This window comes from Gopherus evgoodei, chromosome 19 (genome assembly GCF_007399415.2).
Source record: "Gopherus evgoodei ecotype Sinaloan lineage chromosome 19, rGopEvg1_v1.p, whole genome shotgun sequence".
In the NCBI taxonomy this organism is placed as follows: Eukaryota; Metazoa; Chordata; order Testudines; family Testudinidae; genus Gopherus; species Gopherus evgoodei.
Window position 1 is genome coordinate 1,702,369 of NC_044340.1, and position 24,635 is coordinate 1,727,003.

Below are 24,635 nucleotides of genomic sequence, written 5' to 3' on the forward strand. Positions count from 1 at the left end.
ATGGGACTGTGGGACTTCTGTGCCTCCTTAACTCTCCAGCCTGGGCTGTCTCTCACAATGCTTTGCTAGTGACAAGTAGCAATCCCCTCCAGGTGCTGTTATCACTCAGTACAACCACATGTGGAGCCCCACACCCAGCTAGATTGCATGAATGCTCCCAGAGCCACTCATGAATCACGCGGAGAAAGGCACCAGCCAAATCCCCCCAGCTCCCAGCCTTGCACCTCAGGAATATACCATCGTACATTTCTCAAGACAAGCAGTTCAAATTTATTAATTGGTTCACCACTTGGTCAATGGAAAGTGGATATATGCCAGCCTCTGTAAATCTGAGCAGGTTTACCAAAGACTCCACAAAAAATCACTGGTAAAGTTCAACAGCTAAACAAATTTATTGACTACAAAAGATAGATTTTTAAGTGATAGGCAAAATATAAGAACGCAGTCTAATCTCAGAACTCTATTAGACTGGGCAACATCTAGATTAACCTTGATATTGCAGTTCATAGTACACGGGTTTCACCTTTGAGACCTGAGCCAGTCTTCTCTGTTGGGGTCTTCAGTCTTCTGAGCATCCTTGTTGCTTGCAGCATAGGTGGGGGAAGGAGAAAGGCCAAGCATGGGACCCCTGTGTTCTGTCCCATGTGCTTGGAGAACACAAGTCCAGGCATGTGTGGTGGGCACTGCTGAGTCCCTAGACAAGCAAAGTTGAGCAATTCCCCTGGTGTGGCCTCATACAGGTGTGGTCATTGACTTGTAGCTCCCCTGCTGGACAATGGCTGGTGATGTCTGTTCAGCACCCACCCTTGTCATTGTCTCTGGAGAGCTGGTATCTGGGCGTCTCCAAAACCCACAGCATATTTTAGTGATAACCATACAACACCATTCTCATAACTTCATATGCATTAATTATATATATATATATATATATAGAACGGTGACTTTCAGTAGATCATAACCTTTCTCCTGATATCTCACATGCCCTGCTTTATATGCAATATCACAATTATATATAAATGAGGAATATGGGGGCTACGGGATGCTCCCCCAGCTGTGTTAATTGCTTTTCTTGAATAATTTCACTTTCCCAGTATTGTATGTTTTAAAGTTCTGAAAACAGATTAAACAATGAATAATTCAAATAGCCAGAGATTTACAACCTGTTTTGCAAGACTTTTCTGTGTGTGTGTTAATTAGATTTTGGGGTGGAGGGGTGTTTCTTTACTCATTACTGCTTTTGACCTTAAATGAAGTGAAGAGCAGCAAACACTGAGGTCAACTGCCCGTGTATTAAAAGTCATACGTCTCCAGATGAGAAGAAGCAGGTGGGAAAAGGGGAGAATGAGATGCAGAGACATTTACAAAATAGGGTTTAAAATAAGCACCAAGTGCAACAATATGAAAAATGAAAGTGAGAAACAGAGAGAAGATGAAGGAAAAGCAGTGAGGCGTAACATTCAGTGATGTCAGGCCTTGAAGCGCTCATGATTTTATCGTGTGTCTGAAAGTATTAGGTGTTTTTCTTAAAGCCGCAGCTCATGGAGGCGCGTGCTTAGATGAGACTCTCAGCCTTCTCCCCACACCTTTTATTTTTAAGTAAATTGTGGATGTGGAGAAAAGCTTGAAAACGTGAAAACTTGAAAAACTCCTGATTTTTAAACCACTCTTATGGATTTTTGAGGGGCTTTACTAATGAGTTTTGAAGGCTTAGAGATGGAAGTACAGTAGAGGTTAGCCTCCCTTTTCCCAAAACCCAGGGATGCTGCCATACTTCATTTGCCTTCTGGACCCCTTTTTGCAAACCTACCCTGGTATAGGCCCCAGTTATCTCAGAGACTACCCCCCTGATGTCCCACCATGACAACTGTGCTCAGAAGATACATTTTGGCTAGCAGAACCAAAGGTGATGCTCACAGGAGCAGGAAACAGGGCCTCTTAAGTCTGAAATCCAGCCCCTCTGGCTGTAGGTCCCCACTTTTAGAGCAACCTGTAGGTTCACCACTTTCTGTTTAGGCTCCCCACTGACTGCAGGCTGCATTGCAATCATACAGTCATACAAATTAGAGGTGGAAAGGACATGTTAGGTCATCCAGTGCACAGCTCACGGATGGGGTGCAATACAGAGTTGTTCCTTACAGGCCATTTCCCTGTATTCCATCCAGTCTTATTTTAAATGTCCCAAGCAATGGGGCCAGCTTCATTGCGTTCAGAGACTGTTTCATACCGAATCCATCTCACTGAAAAGGATTGTCTGATGTTGAACCTAAATTTTCCCTGTCTTAATTTCATCCATTTTATCCTAGTTAAATCTCTTGAATAGCACCAAGTAATTTCTCTGCCTCCTTCATGTTAATACCTTGTAGATATTTCCAGTCTGTTAGCCTGTCTCTCAGAAATGGCAGCTTATTCGTGCTTTTCCTGCAAGTCATTCTCTAGACCCTTAATGTCCATCCATCTGTACAGTGAGGTTCCCCTTCTCTTTGAAACTTGGAAGCAGATCAGTTTTGACCCTGGGCTGGACTTCAGGGAACCCGTTCCAGAACTGTCTGCATTCAAGTGGAGCAAATGGCAAAATTCAGGCCTCCATTTTCAGCACAACTATTTTACTAATGCAACTTATTGACAACAGCCTGTCTTGGTCTCTGTGTTTCTGATTAGTTTCCCCAGGTGTATTGGATGCATTTTTCCAATTCTTTTTAATTATTAATTATTTTTTTTCAGCCCATGTCTCCATCTTTTTTTATCACTTTTTGATTCTTTTATCCTCATGGGTGTTTGCAACTCCTCCCAGTATTGTACCAGATGTAAATGTACTTAGTGAACTATTCTGCTCTAGTAACACAGATTGCTATTTAAGCATTCCTAGTCTTGGAGATGTTTAGTCAGCGTTTTCCCAGTGTTTTGGGGATGATATTGAGCCAGATCCTTAGCTGGTGTAAATTGGTGCAGGTTTGTTGACCTTGGTGGAGCTCTGCTGATTTACACCAGCTGAGGATCTGGCTCATTTTGGTTGGTGGTAGATAATGTGTTCCAGATATTGAAGTGGTGGGCAGTTATAAATATGTATAATAATAATAACCGTAAAGTGTTGCTTAAAAGAGAAACATTAGCAAAATGTAAAGAAGTAGCAAGTTGGTGACGTGAGTGCATAGCTTTTCTGGGAATAGAGTCTGAAATGCCTGACATTATTCAAGCAACCATACACATGACCCTGAGTGCTTCTAGTCAACTACCACTCCACAGCATTCTGGGGAGCTCTGACCCCAGAAAACCTTGACTTGTCTCTTGGGCTGGAGGTGCCCAATGCCGTATCATCAACCTAAGCATTCAAAAATCACAAATGAGCGCCCCTTCCCAAATCATGAGATTGGCTAAAAATCATGACATTTGAAACCAACAAATAAAAAGTCAGGGTCTTTTTATTTGCCTCCTGGTTTCTAAGCCTTTTGAGTGCTCTTGGGTCAGATTGTCAGGTGTTTCTCCACAAGCATGAAGGTTAGAATCTTTTTATTTGAATGAAAACTGATTCTCAAATATTGCTATGACTCCAGCAGAAGGGGCTTCAAGAATAACATCAAATATTGAAAGACTCATGCTAAATTTGTGAGATTTGGCAGCACTGTCAGATGCTAGATGCACACAGATCTGTTAAGACGCTTGATTTAGTCAGAAGGCTCCTGTTTACAGCTGCCTTCTGAAGTGCTCCTCTGGAGGAGCTTAAATCTCCTTGAGAACTGCAGAGATGCTCTCAGCTTCATCTCTATGGGAAGAGTGGCTCTAGGGAGGAATCTCCATGATTAGACTTGGAGGTATGGCTAGAGTGACACTAGAGTCATTTCTCCCTGGCCAGAGGCATATTTGAGCTGGAATCAGGGATTGGCAGTAAGAGCAACATGTCCCAATCAGGCAATGAGCAGCCAGTTAGACATTTGACAGCCTAGCCAGAGCATCTCCCAGCTGATGGCAGGAAGCAGTCTTATCCCCCTCCCAGACTGGGGAAGCAGTAGCCACCATCAAGGGCTAGTATCAGAAACCCAATCACAGCCCTTCTGTCCAGTCCTTGGACAAGGAGCAGCAAGGGCCAGAGCCTCAAGAAACAGTCAGAGTCACCTATCCACCAGAAGTTCCTATGTTCCCAAAGTTCCTTCCAGGCTTCAGTTTTACCAGGTTCATGTTCTGGTCATTAGGACATTTTATATCATTTATGTAATAAAATATGCAAATTAATCCACTAAGCATAAAATCTCCAGAATTGTGAAGCGTCAGCTTCAACATGTATGCACTCATTTTTTAAAGTTCTGTTAGCTCCTCAGATAAAACTGCCATGCATTGAGAGTAGTATTGTCCACGCTTAATATGTTAGATTCAAACTTATTACTGAACATTCAGATGCTGTGTTGTTTTATGGGAAATACTGATGTGTAATTCTGTGATTCCGACAGAAAATGTGTTAGGTTAAAGAGAAAGTTTGATTTTCACATCTTGTATTGAATGGGAGGTACGGCAAATGCCAACCAATGTGGATCTCTCCATAGCAAGTCAGCAGTTGTGGTAAAGCAACATGATGTCAGATGGCATTGCTGCCTCCGCAAAGTAAATTTGCAAATGTAATTATTTATATCAGGTGTTGTTTTTATTTTAGGCTCCTTAATTATGGACAATCTGCAGTCCCTGTCTTCCGATAATGCTACCATTGCTATGCAGCAGGCCATGATGGCAGCTCATGATGACTCACTTGATGGAACAGAAGATGAGGAGGAGGATGAAATGGAGGAAGAAGAAGAAGAAGAACTGGAGGAAGATAACGATGAGCTCCAGACAACGAATGTCAGTGACCTTGGCTTGGAGCACAGTGACTCACTGGAGTAACAAAGAATTGAAGGTTCCCTTATTTACGGTAGAGCAGATGCCTCCCGGAAAGATGTTTCCCTACCTAAATCAGCAGCCTGAGGAATTTTTAGAGGAACCCTGATCTTTGACATACAAGCCCCTCACATCGCTTTAAAAATTATGTATGACAAAATCAAGTAGTGATACCCTTACAAAGTGTCCTGCTTGCCTGCAATACACTGCAGCTGTGGACAGGAGTGCACATTTAAGAGACCAGTAGAATGTGCAGGGTTATTATTTAAGTGAAGGACACATGTTTACAAGGCACATATTGTGGCCAGTTTTTTTTGTTTGTTTGTTTGTTGGGGTTTTTTTGGTGTTGTTGTTGTTGTTTTTGATAAGAACAAAAGTGTTTTTAGGGCAAGCTGTTTTCTGTATGACTGAGTCTTTGATGGATGTTATCATGCAATGCCTTTTTTTGACATGCAGGTGAGAGGCAGGTCTGTTTTCATTTTCACTGCATTTATGAAAGATTTATAGATACAAAAGGATTGATGCTTTTTTTAAGTAAAAGATTGTAATGATTATAAATATCTAAATGTAGGAAAATCAGAGTTTGCAAATTGTCAGAATTTAAAACTGAACATTGAAAGACTTTAGTGCTGGATCCATTTAGATTCCTGATTAGTACTGATTAAATGAATGTCAGTTCTTCAGACTTCCATTTCTTCCTATACAAAGTGACAAACCCCAGGAAGTACAGAGGGGACACACACATGTTCATGTAAAACGGTCTGTTGATTGGGCATCAGACTGAGCTGTGCAGCCTTTGTAGGACAACCGAAAACTTAGAAACTTTTTATTGAATGTTCTGCTTGTGATACAGTTAGTGACATTTCTTAGGCTATAGGTGCAATGTCAAATGACAAAGAATGTTTAAAAGATCACAAATATTCAGAAACTGATCAAGAAATGATTGGGCATTCTTATGTTTTAATGAAATATAAGCAAAAAATGCTAAATTTGCCTTGTTCATCTGAAACGTAGTCAGGTTTCAGAATGCTGAAAGCAAGCTCATATTCTGCTATGCTATCTCCTGGTTTTGAGAATTCCTGGATTGCTGAACTAGGAAAAGGTTTTTTGAGATAGCTGAACATGCAGTCCAGCTGGTAAAATATAAAAATGCTCCTTGTGTTACTTCCAGCTCTCATCAATCCCCACCAACTATCCCTCTCATGTAAAGCATTCTGCCGAGAGATTGATGAAAAGCCAACTTGAAATAAGATGGTCATTTAGGCAATGGCTACACTGCAGCAGGGAGTGTCCTTCCCAGTTTGGCTAGACAGCCATTTGTTAGCTCTGCTCAAGTTAGTGGGCTAAAAATAGCAGTGTAGCTGTGGTAGCAGGGATAGTGACACAGTCTAGGCACCTGAGTACACACCCACCCAAACCTGCTTGGCACACGCTCAGGTGGCTAGCCCAAGCTGCCATCTGTACTACCCCAGGTCCAAGTATCTGTCTAGCCACACTGGGAAGCACAGTGCAGTGTGGACATAGCCTTAGGCGTGTTTAATAGCAGTAGGAGGTGTCAGAGCCATACAAATTTTCTTCACTGACTGAGGAAGAAAACATTTCATGACGCACTGGCAAAACTAATCACAGCCAAGACTTTCCTGAGATCAGAAACATTTGCTGAGCTGACTAACATATATACAAATATAATAAACAAATAAGAATCAGATTATGGATATAATCACAGAAATGGCAACAAAGACCCTCTAGTATTCACACAGTGGGAAGGAAATAAACTCCCCTTGATAGAAAGAGATTTCACCCCAAAACATCACTCGCACACCTCCTCTCGCCACACACTAAATGGTAGAACTGAATATGGTTGTGTTATCCATAAAATTTAATTGAATGAACTTTCAGTCCATTTGCAGGAGAACAATTTCAGTGACAACCCTTGGATGGCACTATCGTGAAGGCTGAGAATGACTTTTAGCAAAACAACTGGGGACCTCTATATTTCACCTTTGAAGAGCAGTCAGTAACTGAGACTGAGGAAGGACTTCCTGAAATGAATGTGTTCCTCCCTACAATGAGCAAAACTGAACGGTTTAATAGAAATTTGAGAAAGAAATAAGCTTATTTATAATCAGTGGTATAGAGCAATACGTTTTGCTTCCTTTCCATGCCATAATTAGATCACATTTCCCCTTTGAAAATGCAGTGGAATTAGGGCAGCCAGAAAATAAGAATTCCATTCCACACTCAAATGACATATAAGAACACAAGCAAACTGAAATTTGCACACTTGAGAGCAACCGCTCAAAAGCCAGTAGCCTGATGCTTAAGATACTCAGCTGTGGGTTAGAAGTTGCAGAGTCCAGGCCCTGCTCTAATTCAAAGCAGGGATTGGACCTGTGTCACTACATCGTAGGTAAATACCCTCACCAACAGGCAAGAGAGTCAGGTCTTTTCTACACTTCAAAGTTAGGACAACATAGCTACGGTGTTCATGGGTTTGAAAAATTCACACACACCCCAGAACGATGTAGGTATGCTGAGCTAACTCCTGGGACAGATGCAGTTAGGTGTCCTAGCTACTGCCACTCAGAGAGGTGGATTGCTTACAGCGATGGAAGAACCTCTTACATCAGTGTAGGAAGTGTCACTGTCAGTATTATAGCTGTACTGCCGTAGCACCTGTAGTGTAGACATGGCTGCAGTCTCTCTCATCTGTTGGAGTCTCTCTCACCTGTTGGTATACACAATTAAATGTTAATTGGACCGGAGAGAGACTGTGTCTGTTGCCTGGCTTTCTCTCTCTCTCTCTCTTCCGAGAAATCCCATGCTGGACCTGAGAAACCGTCCCGTTAAGACTGATGCAGTTCGGTGAAAAATTTTGGTTTTGAACATTCTGCCTTTTCGAATAAAAAAAAGGGTTTGGCAGATTTCCAACCAGCTGACAGCTAGGATGGAAGCTTTTCTTTTCTGGTTCATAGTCTTACTTAAATATGCACAGCCCCAACACCAGCCCAGGACTAAGGACTGTGTACCCAACTTATTTTTGATGGCGCTAACACACACTGAGTTTTGAGACAGTTTCAGTGAGTTTAATGTTTTATGACAGAGCTTGATCCCATTTTGAACTATTATTTTTCTGTAACAATTATTTTTGATGGCCCCTGAACTACAGTTTCCTCTTTGCTCCTTCTTTTGCCTCTTGAGCAGTTGAGACGTTTGATTATCTACAACAAGGGTTGACTCCATGATAATTCCTTGGGAATTTATTGGGCTGGCAATGGACATAAGGGCCTGTTTTCAATACTGATATGGCGTGAATGTAATATGTAATTTCATAGAAATTTCATTGTAATCTAGTATTAATTCATATCCATTTATTATAAAGTGCTATCAGATGAGATTTTGCAGCTGTATCTTATTGTGAGTTTATTTATATGTTCTTGATTAAGGTTTAGGAATAAAGGATATGAGAAATCTAGGTCAATGAAGGGGACCCAATGTTACCCAAGACATGAGTTCTCTGAACGTGATTTTCCTTGGCAGGCTTCAAAATTGAAAATTGCTGTAATTCTCAAAGGTTAACATGTCTTAAATTTTAGCCATTCATCATAGCTACCACCTTAACTACCTGGTGAGAATGACTGGAAGACCAGTGCTGTCTGCTTCAGAAACTGCACCAATTCACTGCTTGATGAAGCTGAAAATATTCTCAAAATCCAGAAGTGTGGTATATGTCTGGACAACAGGAACAGATATGCGGGTCTGAAGAGTCATTTCAGACATTTCATAGCCAAGAGAGCATTACAGATCACATTGCTCATACTGGGCAAGCCATACCTTGGACTGTGAGGCCAATGGATTTTTAAATAAAGTAAAATAAAATAAAAACATTTTGGGATTGCTTAGTACATCACCTCAGGCTAATTCATTGCTCTTTTCCTCCTTTAATCTTTTACTGTTGTCTTCTTTTCTTGAGGCTTCCATGAGTACAGAATGAATTAGCAGCTCCATTGGTCTTCCAAGACATGTAGGCAGTTCCTTTCAGAGAAGAGGTTGATGGTAGCAGAATATTTGCAGTAACTCCAGTCCTCCCTGCAATTCAGCAGAATCTATCCTTCTGCATTAACAGGGCATTGCAGCCCCTCAAGGGACATGAGAGTAGGAAGGTTTCACTTGAATTATAAAGCAGAGTTTTTCCAGGCAAAGGTTAAGATGTTCTGTCCCTCCTGTCACTGGGTTTCCTCCCTGTGAGTCAGATCTGGGACTCGTGCAACTCTTCCTCTACCTGGAGAATCACTACCAACAGGATCTGTGCTGGGGCCTGGGTCAGCACACCTGCACTGAGACCAGCCATTGTGTGATACAGCTCTTTCCTACCAAAACTGATGGTTCTGTTGAGCTGAAACCACGTTTTTCCTCCCACCAAACTCCATGTTAGAGGAAACTGCAGGAAAAGCAGCTCTGCAGCGTCCATCGAATTCCATGCCAGGCCCAATTTTCCAGTGGCTAGTTTAGTTCTTCTTGGTACCTTTGTCCTCCTCCTGCAGGGGCTTGGGAGGAAAGCCTCACAGCCTTTAAGCCGTTTTAGCATTGCAGTCAGGAGTGAATGAAGGAGGTCTTCAGGTTTCTCCTTACCTAGTGAAAGTTCCATGAGGACGAGACGCCATAAGGAAAATCTGCTCTTCTTTCTCTCACTACCAGAGGGACCCTCCAGCCAGAACTTTTAGAAAACTCCCTTTCTCTCCCACCCTGCCCTCCCCCGAGTGTGCAGACAGCTGTGGCCATATTATGTGCATGCCAAACACACTGAACATTCTGGACAAAGTCTTGCCAATTTGCCACAGAGGAAGGACTTCCAGTACCTGACTGATGAAGTTCTTGACTGGACATCTCATACCAATATGCTGGTACTCAGAGAGCTATGGAAGACTGCTGACCTTAAAGGATTTAAGTCAGAGGGACCCTGTTCTAATTAGGACAGGCAATGTAGCTATCATAATGTGCATCAGCAAACAGGCAAGGACACAGAGCAAGAATCTGAAGAAAAGAGTCAATCTGATGTTCTGGGGAGGATCCAATCTGGGAAGTATCAGTTGCACGGAACAGAGGTGGAGAAAGACCTGGATGTAATGGTCTATCACATGATAACTATGACCTACCAATGTGGTGATGCAATGAAAAAGGCTAATGCAGTCCTAGGATGCATTTGGCAAGGTATTTTCAGGAGAGATAGGGAAGAGATATTACAGTTATGCCAGGTACTAGTGAGATCTCATCTGGAATACTGTGTACAATTCTGACCGCCTATGTTTAAGAAAGATGCCTTCAAGGAGAGAAGGGCTATTAACATGATGAGAGGAATGAGGCCCCTATCTTATGAAAGGAGAGTTAAAGAACTTGGCCTGTTTAGCTTACCAAAATGAAGGATGAGGTGGGATGATTGTGCTCTGTAAATACATCAGAGAGATAAACTCTAGGGAGGGAGAGGAGTTGTTTAGGTTATGGGCCATTGTTGGCACAAGAGCAAATGGCTATAAACCGGCCATCAATAAGTTTAGGATTGAAATTAGATGAAGGTTTCTATCAGAGGAGTAAAGCTCTGGAACAGCCTTCCAAGGGGAGCGGTGTAGGGGCAAAAAAAAACCTAAGTGGCTTCAAGACTGAGCATGATAACTTTATGGAGGGGATGGTATGACGAGCCTGCCTACAGTGGCATGTAGCTGATCTGTGAGTGCGAGCAGCAAATATCCCCAGCAGCTGAGAAAAGACGGAGTGGGAGGGTGCTGAGTTAATACAGATAATTCTTTCCCAGGTGTCAGAGTCTAACTTTACCATAGTGGGGGTTGGGAAGGAATTTTCCCCCAGGTCAGATTGGCAGACTCTTGGGGCTTTTACCTTCCTCTGCAGTGTGGGGCACAGATCACTTTAAACTGGAGTAAATGGTGGATTTGCTATAACATGAAGTCTTTAAATCAAGATGTGAGAACTTCAGTAATTTAGCTAGACGTTATGGGCCTACTACAGGAGTGGCAGTGAAGTTCTGTGGCCTGCAATGTGCAGGAGATGAGACTGGCTGATCATGATGGTCCCTTCTGGCCTTAAAGTCTATGAGTCTATGAGCTCCCCCTGGCAGAAACCACGAATCAATCAGAGGCCTCATCCCAGAATATAGCACCACAGCTATAGTCCAACAGACCTGTCAATATTGGAGCTGATAGAAACAGGTCTACTGGCCATAAAAATCTACTTCTCTCCTGGACCAGTCTACAGTAGGACTATGGCTTGTGGATATCTTCCATCCTTTTACAATAATTTAATTCAAGATGTACAAAAATAATTTTAAAAAGAATAATTATTTTATTTAAATCAGTTTTAATTCAAATCAGACTTTAATTTTACATATTTCCAGTTCTTGCCTTTCTTTCCATTTTGTAGTCTTAAATTGCTAAAATGGACACATTGTTCTTGTTTCTTTAATAGTTTCCTAATTGCTCGTAGACTCAGATTTTACATAGAATTTTCTGTACCAAGAAATTTCTCATATAAAATGCTCAGCTGTGCTGAAAAAGATAAGACTAGGGCCTCGTTAACAGCCTCACCATGGAGCCAACACAAACACAAAAGTGATAAGCAAAGACTTTGTGCACTGGATTAAATGCTTTGACTAGGCTGTACTCCTCCAACAGGGATTTGCAGCTTGATGGCAGTTGGTGCACCTTAATCACTTAAGTGCTTTGAAAAAGCCCTCCCTAAATATCTGCTTAAGAGCTTAATTTAAGGCTACTATTGTTAAGGATTTTGCAGGTGTGTGTAAAAATGATTGCAGCTACATTGTTAATGTATCAAAAGTCTAAATTCCCTTTTATTGTTAATACTGAAGTGATCTTTATGCCATTTCCGTCTGTTGTGCTAAAAAATGCTTATGAATGTGCTTGACTCAAAGACCTGAATTGGGCGGTTCATACAAGGAAATCAATCCTATAGCTACTGCTTCCTAGTTTTCTATCCAGGCAAGGGTAACCTGAGAATGGTTCCTAATAGCATCACCTCAGTAGACCTTCACGTTCCCAGTGAATTCAATTTGCCCTGCTTTCACTTTCCTCCATCCCCCTAATCCTCCCAGAAATACAGTCTCGTGATGTAGTTAGGCCACTAAAATACCATTATCATAGGACTCTGGTCAGAATCCTTTTGTGTGTGTTCTTTAAAGGTTGCCAGAGAGATCAGACAATGTCTAGATGCTGTCTGACTAAGTGGATATATGATTGCATAGAGGCACATGTGAGTGGAAGTCACTTAGGAAACAGGGTTCATTCAGCAAGAGCTAGGGCAGCTTTGCAGACTAACGCTGCATCAGTGATGGATATTGGCCAAGCAGTCATCTATCATTCAGCCAATACCTTTAGAGACACTACATCAGGGAAACCATTGCTTCCTCAGATGTGGCATTTCGGCAAAAGACTCAGGATTGTCAAAACTAAGTGAGCCAGCTGGTCCTCCCTGATCCTCCCTGAAGCTAAAGATTTCACTCTTACATGTAGTGCCAGACCAAGGAACTCTTGAGTATAAAGAGAACATTGCTCCTAAGCTTTTTTTTACAATACTGTGAATGATTCCCACACAGCGCTGCAGTGAGGCGTTCTAGTTGGTCAGTTTCATCTTATAGTAGACCTGGCATCTCAACAGTAAAAGATTTTCATGTAGCAATCAGATTCTTTGTGATCTACTTACAACTGATATTTAATTAAATAACTGAAACCTAAAAAAATGACTTCAGTGCTAGATATATTATGAACCAAGTTGCAGCACCTGCTCACTCTTTCATCAGTCAAATTTCCCACTGATATCAAAGGGAATTTTGCCCTGAGTGACGGTTTCAATACTGGGACTTATGTGTATAATTAACACATGGGAGGAAGTGATCCGTAGTATTTCCTGTTATTAATCTATTGCCTGTTGCTTATTTACTCTTTGATATACTTGTAAATAAGACATGTGAAATTTAATTGTTACTATAAATGGATCAGAATTACAACACTGTAGCCAAACACCTTGCCAATGTAGGGAATTGTGATCTGGGTCTCATTCTGATGCTCTTCATAATTCCAGCCAGTCTCTAAGGAAAGTATAATAGCTCTCTGTGAGGCAATTCATTCATGAGGTTAATTCTCTCATTTTCTGTCAGCTATGAGAATCTGTGCTTGGGGGAGGTAAGTTCTGCAACAGGCAGTATAGTAGCAGAGCCACTCTGCGGTCGCAACTACAACACTGAGGTTGCAGTACGACTGATTGCTCCGAACCAAAGCAGACTGTGAAGAACTTCAAAAAGATCTCACAAAACTAAGTGATTGGGCAACAAAATGGCAAGTGAAATTTAATGTGGATAAATGTAAAGTAATGCACATTGAAAAAAAAATAACCCCAACTACACATACAATATGATGGGGGCTAATTTAGCTACAACTAATCAGGAACAAGATCTTGGAGTCATCGTGGATAGTGTTCTGAAGATGTCCACGCAGTGTGCAGAGACAGTCAGAAAAGCAAACAGGATTTTAGGAATCATTAAAAAGGAAATAGAGGAGAATCATTAAAAAGGAAATAGATGGAGAATATCTTACTGCCCATAAATCCATGGTACACCCACATCTTGAATACTGCATACAGATGTGGTCTCTTCATCTAAAAAAAAGATATACTGGTATTAGAAAAAGTTCAGAGAAGGGCAACTAAAATGATTAGGGATTTGGAATGGGTCCCATATGAGGAGTGATTAAAGAGCCTAGGACTTTTCAGCTTGGAAAAGAGGAGTCTAGAGGTGTATAAAATCATGAGTGATGTGGAGAAAGTAGATAAGGAAAATTTGTTTACTTATTTCCATAAGAATTAGGGGCCAACAAATTAAATGAATGGAAGGCAGGTTTTAAAAAAAATAACAGGAAGTTCTTCACGCAGCGCAGTCAACTTGTGGAATGCCTTGCCTGACAAGGTTTTGAAGACTAAAACTATAAGGGTTTAAAAGAGAACTGGATAAATTCATAGAGGTTATGTCCATTAATGGCTGTTAGCCAGGATGGGTAAGGAATGGGATCCCTAGCCTCTGTTTGTCAGAAGGTGGTGATGGACGGCAGGAGAGAGCTCACTTGATCATTACTTGTTAGGTTCTGTCCCTCTGGGGCACCTGGCATTGGCCACTGTTGGTAGACAGGATACTGGGCTAGATGGACCTTTGGTCTGACCCGGTACAGCCATTCTTATGTTCTTATGCATCTGTGTCCCTTGTTCTGCAGGGAATAATGGCCAATGCATCTAAGTAGTGTGATTCAAATGACTTAGTCTGCCCGGACCATCCCCCAAAGTGTCTTGCAAGGGAAGATGCAGGGAGCACCCAGAGAGGTGAGATACATAGCTTATAGCTCGGGTGACCACACATCCTGTTTTTAAGGGGACAATCTCGTATTTAAACCCTCTACCAGGAGCCCCAATGTTTTGTTAAATATGGGCAAACTGTCCAGTATTTTCTGCCTCTCCTCTGATTTCAGTACGATTGTGTCCTGCTGCTGGCCGGAACCCTGCCTCCTCATCAGTAAGTAGGTAAGCACTACCCGGACCTACCCCCCTTCCACCCAGATGGTCCCTCTGGATGGCCAATGGGAGCTGCATTCATGTCAGGCTCAACATGCAGAGATTATCCCCACCCCCAACTCCAGCCATCCCTGACCCTAGGAGCCAGAGGAACATACCCTAGCCCCATGCTGGAGGGCGAGAGGACTTGCGGGATATATATATGGGATGCAGACTGCTGCTCAGGATCTTCCCCCATTTCCTGCAACCCTCCCTGGAGGAGAAGACATGCTTATACTTTTGAATTGTATGAAGTCAATATTGTATAGCTGTTATCCACATTACACTATATTAGGAGCGACAACGTGAGTGAGGTAATATCTTGTATTCCATTCAATAACGAGAAATGCAAAGCGCTACACTTTGGAAGGAGTAATCAGCTGCACACATACAAAATGGGAAATGACTGCCAAGGAAGGAGTACTGTGGACAGGGATCTGGGTGGGGTCACAGTGGATCACAAACTAAATATAAGTCAATAATGTAACGCTGCTGCAAAAAAAGCTAACCTCATTCTGGGAAGTATTAGCAGGAGTATTGTAAGCAAGACACAAAAAGTAATTGTTCCGCTCTACTCCATGCTTATTAGGCCTCAACTGGAATATTGTGTCCAGTTTTGGGCACGACTATTCAGGAAAGATATGGACAAATTGAAGAAAGTCCACAGAAGAGCAAAAATGATTAAAGACCTAGAAAACAAGGCCTATAAGGGACAAATGAAAAAAATTGGATTTGTTTAATCTAGAGAAGAGAAGACTGAGCAGGGGCTTGATAACAGTTGTTAAAAGGAGGAGGGAGAAAAATTGTTCTTAACCCCTGAGCCTAGGACAAGAAGCAATGGGCTTTAATTGCAGCAAGGGAAGTTTAGGTTGGACAATAGGAAAAATGTCTTAACTGTCCGGTTGGTTAAGCAGGGGCATAAATTGCCCAGGGAGATTGTGGATACATTACATCTTTCCAGGGTAGATTTTGTAGGTCATGTTGCATCTCCAATGAGTGCTGGAAGTCAGAAGCTACAGTCCCTTTCATTTTGTTCTCTGTCAGGAGAGGTACAGCGGCATATCTTTCAACTCATTCCAGTTCTGGATCTGGATTTTTTGCCAATGAGTATTCTTTCTTCCTAGACCAGTTGCCCCACTGCAGAGGAGTTTATGATCATTTCTCATATGTTGTCAAAAAAATCATTAGACTCCTTGTTCTGAAATCTGTTTTCTAAGAAGCCAGCTCCTAGTCCAATTGAAATCAATGGAAGTTTTGCCATTCTGCCCATATGTAATAAGGATAAGAATGATCCCCTATGCAGAGGGAAAGCATAAAACAGATATTGAAGGCATAAGTGCAAGATAAGTGACATACAGGGTAGGAATCATGGTCTAGTGGCTAGTGCACTGAGTCAGAATTCAAGCTGTCCTGCTTCAAACATGGGCTTCTTCTCTGACCTCAGCAACTCATTAAATCTTCTTACAGGAGAAGAGAAGATTTCTCTACTTTCCGGACGTGGTGTTTGGGCAAAAATCCATGATTTTTATATGATGATAAGCCTAGATAATAAACATAGTCCTTGTGTTGTTCATTTGTGTAGGGATGATTTTCACCCTAAAAAATATGCATATTTTCCATTGCATTAAGAGCACTGATTTGTCAACAGTTTGAACACAGATTCTGTCAAAAAAAGACAAGAGCCATTCCTAAATAAGTGAGAGAAAAATCAGGCCTTTGTTTTTATTTCTGCTGTTAGTATATTTTATTTTAGATTAGAGTCATAATGATTAAGTCTTGTACAAACAATTTGTTTTACTTATCCTACTGAGAGTTGAGTTGCTTGATTTTACATTAGCCGGCAAAAAGGGAAAAAGAGGTTTCAAAGATACTGATAAAAGTGATGAATATGAAGAATGTGACCAAGTCCTTGGATGCCTTTGCACTATTGAACAGGGGGTTGTACTAGATGACCTCCTGATGTTACTTCCAGTCCTAGTCTTATACAACTCTACGATTCTATTCGAAAAATCAGAAGAAAAATAACCCAAAATATCTCAGTACTCAATGCACTGACCATCTGCTTTGCAGAAGATGGCAATTAGTGCAGATTATTAGCAGCAGGTCCATGTACAGAGCATCAGGCAATGGGTCATAACTTAATTGTATGGTTATGCAAATTTGACCCCTTTGCATGTAAAAACATTTTGGAATGGTTTGTGTGCATGCCCCTTTTGGGATCTTTCAGCTGGCCATTATCAAAATATCAGCTACCGCCTTTGCTGACAATTTGCATATTCTCTGCTGTCCTCTTTGAAGCCAGAATGAATACGCATATCAGCGGCTGTAGTTTGTGTTGTAGCATCCATGACTTCTTTATATTTAAATAGACTTTAATAAAAATAACTAATCTTTTAATACTAAATATATGGGTTTTTTTATATTACACACTAAGTAGAAGAAAAGAGATTACATTTAGAAGCAATCTGGGAATCGAAAAGAAAAATCTAATAAGCAGCTTTTCTCCACCTCGGGGAGGTAAATAATCAGAATAAATCAAAACTGTGAAGTGTTTCTCCACGAGCAGCATTTAATTACTATCTTATCTACCCTATGAATTATCAGACTCTTCAAACTCTTAAAAGTAGAACAGTTTAAATGTGTTTTGATGACGTTTTGCTCATTTAAAGCTTCTTCTATACATCTTTACTTTATCACGTAGTAGAAGGCTATTCACTGAGGAAATTGCAAGATCCTTGATACTTGCAGGGTCAAATTTCTATTTAACCCAGTTGGGAAAAGATTGAAGACAAAACAATACAGTCATCTCAGTTACTGGCTTTCTAGCTGCTTCTAAGACTTGGCACTATGAACAGTTTTTTGACTTACTAGACAGGGATGGTATTTTTTTCAGACCTTACGTCTAAAAAAAGTTGTATTTTTGTACAAATAGTGACTTGAATTGTTCCACTTATACCACAGGGATAAGGGTTATGTTTGGGAGGTCAGTACTTTGTTCTTCTGGAGTTTCAACTTTGTCTCCTTTTGGTCATTGTAAAAATGGAGAGATTAATTCTGAAAAAAAAAATTACTCTGTTTTCAATTTATTCATGCAAATAAACTACTGGGTTTTTTTAAACTGAAGCTATAAATGTGAGACTGGTGGATGGTAATGGCCAGGAGAAAAATTGTTCACCCTGAATATATCCAAATAACATTAAAAGTGTAAAAGCTAAAAAGACTCTCTAGGATCCAAGGGATTCACAGAGCCGAGAGACTGTTTCTATTTCTGAGTAGCCACTAAGGACCTGATCCGCCAAGAACTGATGCACATCCTTGAAATCAACTAACAGTTGAGAAGTGTATGTGGACTGCTTGGGTGCTTGCAGACTGAGGTTTAAATGTCTCATGCATATACCGGTGTCTCAATGGACTGGGGGCCAAAAGGAAAGCAGCTAATCTCATGCACATCCTTTACAAAAACATGTACTTAAATATAATGGAAAGTTGTGCAGATGGCATCATTATGTTGGGATTTTTGTCATAAAAATTGTTAAGACCCTGTTTCAGGTCCTTCTGAGCAACGCTTGGCAGAGAAACTGTGAAACAGCGAGCAAAACTGAAGGAACCTGTGACAGGTTGCCGCCACCTCCCTGCCGTGCCGGGATCCCACCTGATGTAATAGGGTATCACTGAGCCTGCCAGTTTCACCAGCCTGAGTGCCTTTACACTGTCTTGCTGAGCCAGGCCATCAAGCCTCCTCCAGCATACCGACAGGATACCCGCATCTGCAGAAAGACACAGATAGTGAAATCTGCTCTGCATGCGTATGGAATTGCCCAGCATTCAAGTACACACCTCCTCTGGAGTGTAAACTCAAAATTGTAGCATCTTGCGCTTCCAGCCCCATGAGTTATGAACTCCACAAACTGGTTTTAGAGAACACAGAAACAAGTTTATTTGTTACAAAATATAGATTTTAAGTGATTGTAAGGAATAATAAACAGATCAACCAGATTATCTAGCAGACAAAACAAAAATGCAATATAAGTTGAAGATTTTTAAAAAACTGGTTACAATTAGTAATTCCTCACCCTAAATGTTGTTTTTTAGGCAGATTGCAGTGGTTATTGAAAGCAAGCTTCTCTTGCTTTCAGAATAAAACTCCAGGTAGTCATCTGATAAGCCAGAAACCGTTCCAGTACGGACTCAGCACTTCTCCCCCAACTCAGTCGTTGAATCATAGATCTTTCCAGAACTCATCCTGGGTGGAGATTCAGTGAAAAGACAATACTGATTATGCCTTAAAAATGGCATGACTTTACATATGGCAGGAATCCTTTGTTTTCCAATGTGGTTCCCCCCATCTTCAATGGAAAAATACTTTTTTCTTTTACAGCCCTATTATAATGGCTGGACAAACTTTTCATAGTGGGGCACTACTGCCAAAATGTTAATTACAGCTGGTTCAGGAAGCCACACTTCTATACCTTTACTCCATGTGGTTCCTGGAGGACCCTTTTCTAGTCATATTGGGCTGCATATTACTAACCATTTTACTAAGTCACCATGTAAACACTTCATTATCCTTTGTCCCTGTTATAAATTTCCTGAGGACCCAGGACTTCCAAAGTATAGGGCGAAATAATCTTCATTTCCGGTGTCACTGTTTCTGGTTTTGCCGCTCCCTAAACTTTGTGTCCAGCATTTGAGAAAGAAAGGGAGTGTTTTAGACTAAAATTAACTTTCCCCTGAAATTGGCCATATGAAGATCTCAGTTCACAAATGAATACATTTACTACAATTAGATAGTCGTCTGCCAGTTCCCAACCAGTGAAAACCATGCCTCCTGGGTAGCCTACAATTTCTCCCACTAGCCCCTTGCGTATACATGACGGGGCTGTTGCTACTGAAGTGATAGTAATTCTGTAGATCTGCAACCCAAACCATGATACATTGACAGTTCTCTCTCATCTCACACTAATTTTGACTTTGTTCCAGTCCAAGCCGTTCAGTTTTACTGAACTGGGATTGTATCCATCCATAAAACCAAAAAGAGAGATTTGTACTCCAGGGATTTTGTGATGAGTAGTGATGTGGCGTGTCTTTTTCATTTTACAATCCATTGTCATCCATGGATAGTCTCTCCATGCATTAAACACAATGGGTTCTGGATTCACAAAAATGGAGCAGGTCTGCAATCCAAATGGCAATAAAAGCAGTACACAAGAGTGCACTGTTTCCAAAATCTTCCAGCAGCTAAACCAAAAAGCAAAACAAACTTTTCCTCTCCCTGTATATCGGGAGGTATAAGTAAACATTTAAGATAAACAAGTTTATACCGAATTTAGAAATGTTAAACTGAATTAAGCCTGCACCCATCTAAACAACGAAGCCCTTTATATCGGTATAAAGGGCTCTTAATACCAGCATATGTAATCCTCCCCGATGAGGGGAGTAGTTCTGTAATCGGTATTGCCATTTTGGATTAGGATTAGTGTAGCCACAATTCGACGGTATTGGCCTCCGGGTGCTATCCTACAGTGCACCATTGTGACCGCTCTGGACAGCAATCTGAACTCGGATGCACTGGCCAGGTAGACAGGAAAAGCCCTGCAAACTTTTGAATTTCATTTCCTATTTGCCCAGCATGGAGCGCCGATCAGCACAGGTGACCATGCAGTCCCAGAATCAAAAAAGAGCTCCAGCATGGACCGTACGGGAGATACTGAATCTGATTTCTGTATGGGGAGATGAATCTGTTCTATCAGAACTTCGTTCCAAAAGACAAAATGCCAAAGCATTTGAAAAAAATCTTCAAGGCTTTGATAGACAGAGGCCACAGCCAAAGAATTGAATGGACGCTCACGGAGGGAGTGGGGAGTGAGGACACGAGCTATCTCCCAGTCCCCGCAGTCTCCGAAAAACATTTGCTGGTGAGTCATTCCCATTTTTGTCCATGCGCCCCCGGCCGACTTCACCGAAGCCAGCCAGAAGCACCCATGACAACAGCAGATGGTACAATATGACTGGTAACCGTCATTGCCAACGTGCAAAGGAGCAGATGGTACGATAGGACTGGTAACCATCTCTGCTAATTTGCAAAGATGCTGCTGTGTAGCACTGCAGTACCGTGTCTGTCAGCAGCATCCAGTAGACATACAGTGACAGTGAAAAAAGACTGAAAGGACTCCAAGGTTGCCGTGATATGGCATCTGCCAGAGCAATCCAGGAAAAAGGACACAAAATGATTGTCTGCCGTTGCTTTCACAGAGGGAGGATTGACTGACAACATTTACCCAGAATCACCCGCCACGCTGGTTTTGTGCCATCATGCATTGGGATCTCAACCCAGAATTCCAATGGGCGGGGGAGACTGCTGGAACTATGGGATAGCTATGGCATAGCTACCCACAGTGCAACACTCCAGAAACCGACTCTAGTCTTGGTACATGGACGCACACCTCTGAATTAATGTGCTTAATGTGGCCGCGTGCACTCGACTTTATACAATCTGTTTCCAAATACTGGTTTCTGTAAAATTGGAATAATCCCATAGTGTAGACAGACTCATTTGGACCTTAACCTCATCTTCTCCCGCAATGCTTTTCTTCCCCTGGGAGGGGGCTTTTTAACTTTTAACTATGCTTTGAGCAGCCCTTGGGGCGCATCAAATTCATCAGCCCTAATTTGCTAAGGGGTTGCTGGGATAGATCCTTGAGCATTTTTAATCTTTCGGTGAGTACACATTTCACTGGGGAGTGAGAAGTTTTCAGTAGCATTGGCTACTAGTGCCAAAATACCGTTTTCACAGGGCTGAATCCTCGCTCTACATCTCTTAACGTTTTGGAGGCATAAGCCACTGGCAGAGCCCTGTTCCATGGTTCTGAATCAATACAATTCCCATCTCCCTTTCAGTACTTGCCCACTTCAGCACAACTGGCTGTTCCAATTCATGCACTGGAGGCTGCCGTCTCTGAAAATCCCTCAATACTATTTCAAGAGCAATTAACCAGTCCCAGAATCTAAGAGTTGTGATATCTGTGAGAGCTGAACAGTAATAAATCCGTTCCACTTTCAGTTGATACCACACCCGTCCCAGTGTCACTCCAAGATAATTTACTTATTGGTATCACAACTGTGCTTTCTTTGGGCTTACGATAAATCCAGTTTCCTGTATTTTTTTAACACCATAGCCAATACTTCAAATTCTCTTCCCTGGTCTGAGTGCAAACAAAGATGTCATGCACATAAGAAACCATACTGTCCTTTTCGGCAGCCCTTTCCACACTTTGACTACGTGGGCACTTTTACAGCCCAGGAGACACTGGCAAAACACAACTGCTTCCCCGGAAAGGTAAAACTAAATTTGTAATTGCTGTCCTCAAGTAAAAAAGGTAGCAAAGAAAATATTAGCCAACTCAAAAACTGAAAACAACTGGGTCTCACCTGGCTTCTCTAAAGGAAGGAGAAGGGAGGTTTACTCGGGGTGTTCCCTTCTTTTAGATATCTGTTGGGGGAAAAAAACAAAACAGGGCACAGATTATCTAAATTCTTGGAATGGATTGGAGACCATTTTTTATTTGAGACGGTGGACAAAGCTACCGGGTTGTTCTAGGCTTGATTTTGGCAAATAGGGAGAAAACGGTTGAGGCTTTGAAACTAGAAGGCAGCGTGAGTGAAAGTGATCATGAAATGATAGACTTCATTATTCTAAGGAATGGTAGGAGGGAGAAAAACAAAATAAAGACAGTAGTTTTCAAGAAGTCAGACTTTACAAATTCAGGAAGTTAGTAGTTAAAACCCATGGGAAGCAAGTCTAAGGTGGAAAAAATTGAAGATGGCAGTTTTTCAGTGACATTCTAAGGGAGCAAACTATCCCACTGCTTAGGAAAAATAGCAATTATCAGAAGAGACCACACTGGTTTAACAGAAGCTCTTCAATGATCTAGAAAACTACAAAACTTGGAAACTAGACCAAATTATAAAGGCTGAATATAAATAAATTACACAAGTATTTAGCAACAAAATAAGAAGCCAAAAACCATGATGAAACAAGTTAAAGACATAAAGGATAAAAAGAAAACATTTGATAAATACATTGGAAGCAAGAAGACCAAGGACAGGGTAGATGCATTACTCAAGGGGCAATAATGGCATAATGCGCTCTTTGTTTTAGTTTTCTCCAAGTAGGTTGGTGGCGAATGGACATCAAGCAAGGTGACTGTCAGGCAAATCAGAGATTAAAATAGGAAAAGAACAAGTTTAAAATACTTAGACAAATTAGATGTTTTCATCACCAGAGCCAGATGAAATACATCCTAGAGGACTGAGGAGATATCTGAGCCATTAGTGATTATCTTCAAAAAGTAATAGAAGATGGAAGAGATTCTAGAAGACTGGAAAAGGGCAAATATAGTGCATCTCTATAAAACCAAAGTAAGGACAACCCAGGGAATTACAGAACCAGTCATCTTAACTTCTGTACCTGGAAAGATAAGGGAACAAATAATTAAGCAATGAACTTGAAAATATCTCAAACATAATAACGTGATAAGTATCAGTCAGCATGGATTTGTCAAGAACAAATCATAGCAAAACAACCTGATTTTCTCTGACAGCGTAACAAGCCCTGCGGATGGTGGAAGTGGCAGTCGTTGTATAGCAAGGCAGAGGTCACACCAGTGCCCAGTACAGATATAAAATAATCTTTATACTCATATTCAAATATCTCCTGTTTCGGCATCCAGATAGTGCATGAGTCCCATTGATCACAGCATTACACTGGGAACTTGTGTTCAGATGATTAGCCACTACGAAGTGTAAACCTTTTCATATTCACTGTGTATGTACAGTCTAAATTCTTTTCCCTATATGTTTATATTAACCTTTAGCATATTAAAATACATATTCTTTGTTTCCAACCAGTTTACCATTTCACTCTGAAACCGGGACCTGCCCGCTTCATTATTTACCGCTCTCCAATTTCTGTTTTTTTTTAAATTGGAATTGGGATGGGGGCATGGAGGCCTTGCTGATATGCAGTTGAGGCTGCATTGACAGACCAGTGGGGGATCGGCCAGCTCCGCATCGTGCATTAGCACCAGCCTTGCAAACCCACCCCCAATATTGGTGGGCGGACAGCTGGTGAGCAGAGAGCCAGCCAGCAGCAAGCGTAAACCCGCCGGTATTGATAGGGGTGAGACACGGGACAATACACCCATTTTTAATGGGACAGTCCCTTTAAAAACAGGACATCTGGTCACTCTAGTTTGCTCTCTCTCAAGATGTTCCCTTAGGCAAAGGGTATTTAATGTGGAAGGGTTCTTCTCTTCCTCTTTTAATGTGTCAGCTTATTCTCAAGTTGTGTGGTAGAGCTGTAACACTAGAAGGGGGACATTTGACAGCTGTGAGTTTCTTATTTGCTCTTTATTCCCTTCCTGATAATGGCGTATAGATTTCCGGTTCTGATAGTAAAAGCTCAGCTCTATAGTTCATGTTCATTCAATTGACATTTAAGACTCTAGGTCGGGGTGGGCAAACTTTTTGACTCAAAGTTTGGAAATTGTATGATGGGTATGGAAATTGTATGATGGGCCATGAATGCTCAGAGTTCCCAGCTCCCAATGCGAGCTGCAGCGGCAGCACTTGGCTGCCCCTACGCAAAGAAGCTGTCAGGGGACATGCTGCTGCTTCCAGGAGCACATGCGGAGCAGGGAAAGCCCCAGATCCCATTCCGCATTGGGCCCTAGAGGGCCAGATTAATATCTTTGAAGAATCAGATGCGCCCCTCCTGCCCTGGGCCATAGTTTATCCACCCCGGTCTAAACCAAAATGTTCAATGGAATCAGAACTCTCCACAATAGAATATGTTGTAAGAACAAGCAACAGTTTAAAACTGAGAGTACTTATAGGGTGTTTACTATAGCTGTGCCACAGCCATTTACATTTAAAACAAAGCAGTACTTTAAGCACAAAGGAAGCATTTCTAAAATTGAAAAAAAATTGACATTTACAAGGCCCTAGTCAAGAGAGAGTACAGAACATTTAGGATTGTTGTGTAAGGTGATTTTCTGTTCAATACTGTAAGAAGACTCTCTACTATGTTTTTCATTGAAATAGGAAAATATATTTTAACTAAAAATTAGGCAAAAGCATTCCAATTGTGAAAA

General features: G+C 41.4%; 1 protein-coding gene across 1 annotated transcript in view; it reads left to right on the top strand.

Moving 5' to 3' along the window:
- LOC115637398 (homeobox protein PKNOX2) overlaps positions 1–10,446 on the top strand; it is a 78,137-nt gene extending 67,691 nt beyond the window's left edge. The window contains exon 7 of the mRNA XM_030538648.1: positions 4,643–10,446. Within this exon, the coding sequence (XP_030394508.1) occupies positions 4,643–4,869 (227 nt within the window). The 3' untranslated portion in view covers positions 4,870–10,446. The remainder of the gene's footprint in view (positions 1–4,642) is intronic.
- The last annotated feature ends 14,189 nt before the right edge of the window (positions 10,447–24,635 follow it).